This window comes from Montipora foliosa, chromosome 3 (genome assembly GCF_036669935.1).
Source record: "Montipora foliosa isolate CH-2021 chromosome 3, ASM3666993v2, whole genome shotgun sequence".
Classification (NCBI taxonomy): Eukaryota; Metazoa; Cnidaria; class Anthozoa; order Scleractinia; family Acroporidae; genus Montipora; species Montipora foliosa.
In genome coordinates this window covers 1,820,548-1,822,944 of record NC_090871.1, presented here as the reverse complement: position 1 = coordinate 1,822,944, position 2,397 = coordinate 1,820,548, and the positions used below count along the sequence as shown (strand labels likewise).

The following is a 2,397-nucleotide window of genomic DNA, read 5'->3' as shown; positions in this document are numbered from 1 at the left end:
TATTATTATCATCATCATCATCCGCGAATTTCGTTTGAGGGAAAATGGAGAGGTTTTGCAGTCTAAATATGCTCTGATTTCTGCCGTACTCCCAGCTCCATTGTTTTGTTGCCACTTGGTATAAAGCGCTTTTGTGACTTTTCTTACACATCTGACATCAACTGCTTCCTTTCCTTTGGGACAAACAGTTCTGTGCCCGTCTTCGATGACCTTATTTACTCATTATTTTGAGGCGATTCTTCTGAATGAGAGTTAACTCGACGGAGTCTTAAGCCTTCTGCCGCCTCTAAATCTTTCACCCTCGCGCGGTTTGTTCTCGTTAGGCGACGGCAAATGGCGGACAAGATGCGCCAATAGCATTGTTGATAATTTTTATTGGTTAGTCCGTAAATAAATGGATTGACACAAGTGGTCATAAAAGTCAGAAATGACGTGAGGGTATGTAAAGGTTTATCAAGTTCCGTTTTTCCCATGAAGATTAAGAGAAAGACGATTTGGTTGGGAAGGTACAAGGCGATCAAAGTACAACTGGCAACTATTACCATTCGAGTCAACCTTGCCTTCAGTTTAGCTTTGCTCTCCGCACACGCAGTCGGAGAATGGATAGTCTTTAAAGTCATGTGGATATACAAGCCAACCATGGCAACGCATGGGATGACCATCTTTAAGACCACCTGAGTAGCGTACCAGGCAGTATTAACAGTGGATAACACTGAATCTTTTCTGAAGCAGGTTTCATTCACAAATGGATTAAAGGAGTATTCTATCACTCGTTTAAGCGTGAGAAGAAACGACCACGCCCAGGACAGTGTAATATAGCCAAGGACCTTTTTACGGCTGAATGCGTGGTTGTATTGGTGAGGTCTTACAACTGCAAACCATCGCTCTGCCGTCAACACCAAAGTTATGTAAACTGAGAAAACTATGAGTTGATATACGAGCATTCGGTTGTATATGAAGCGGCAGAAGATTTCTCCTAGGATAGGATTCTGTGGATAAGGAAATGCATCTCCAAGGACATAAAATGGATTTATGAGGATGTTGACCGCTGTCAGCAGATCAGATATCGCCAGAAACATTATTAACACGTTGTATGACTTCTTTAGCAACTGCCTCTCCACCACGAACATCACAATGGTCAAAGTGTTTCCAAAAATCGCCATCACGGAAATGATGCCGTAGCTGATTTGTGTTAAACGATCCATTTTGCCTCCCGATTTCTGCCGGCCGTACTAATTAATACTGTTGCGAGACTGGTATGTCGCTCGCCACGCCAATGTCAAGCCACGCCTCTGTTGTGCGAGCTTCCTTGACTACCGGTCAGGCAGCGGATTGACCTTTTATGTTTTAGTTTTCGAGTTTTAAGCCATCCACGCAACTGCACTGGTCCACACCGAAAAGTTAATTTATTGCCGCGCGCTTATAACTTGAGATTATCATCTAATGGTCTGTTACTTGCATCTTTTTCACCAGAGTTACCTTGGGCGACAGATCCCTTAAAGTGATGGGATTTTTTCCTAGATACATCAAAAAGAACAAATGATTTATATACACCTGATGGGATTTTTCCCTGGATTATACTTTTGCAGTGCATCCTGCATCACAAGCAACACAATCTTGGGCTTCCATTCCTTTCTGGGCCATTACCCCTCCTTTGGCTTCCTAATCCCCATTTCGAACCCTCAACTTGTTTTGTGTGATTTGTTTGGCTTATAGAATGAGGTAGAACCATTGGAATGAAATCATTTTCTATTGGCACCAATGGTACGATTGGTACCAATGGACCATCGGAATTGACGAATCGTATTCGTTTGTGTATATTGGACATGACTGGAGGCATTTCGTAGTAGTATTTTATTGTATTTGGCATTTTCCTTGTCATACTGGTTCCCAGACCGACTCTTTCTCATGTCTCGTGCCCAGGCCATGTGTACAGTTTGGGTCGTATTTGAATTCTTTTGACGTAAGCAAGGCTGACGTTTACTGGAGACTTGTTTGGAGAGAAGGGAATTTTTGCCATCTTTTTCTTGCATGTAAGTAACCACATATCCTTTTTTTTTTTCTTTATTTTTAACTACAATTTAGCTTCAGAAATCATATTATACACCTGGTAAATGTGTTTTTGGTAGGTGTTATTTCCATTTTTGCTTAATTCGCTTTGCAGTTTTGGTCGCGTCAGTCTGTCCCTGGTTTTGGTGTTGGTTTTTCTCCTAGGTTGCCGTTTGTTGTTCTTTTCTTTTTTCTTTCTGGACTCAGCACAAGGGGGTCGGGTAGAGGTCCGGCCCTGGACTAGAAACCCCCTTGCTCGATTGCGCTCTACCCCTGAAGATTTGCAGCCATTTACGACCCTAATGGTGTCGCAGTCAGCTTATGCGCCGATCAAATCGAAACTTGTTC

At 42.6% G+C, this 2,397-nt stretch overlaps 1 protein-coding gene across 1 annotated transcript; it reads right to left on the bottom strand.

The window, feature by feature from the left end:
* Window positions 1-215: 215 nt before the first annotated feature.
* LOC137995131 (galanin receptor type 2-like) lies at window positions 216-1,163 on the bottom strand. Its single transcript, XM_068840707.1, has one exon. It carries the CDS (start codon window positions 1,161-1,163, stop codon window positions 216-218), a length of 948 nt encoding a protein of 315 aa, XP_068696808.1.
* Between the last annotated feature and the right edge of the window lie 1,234 nt (window positions 1,164-2,397).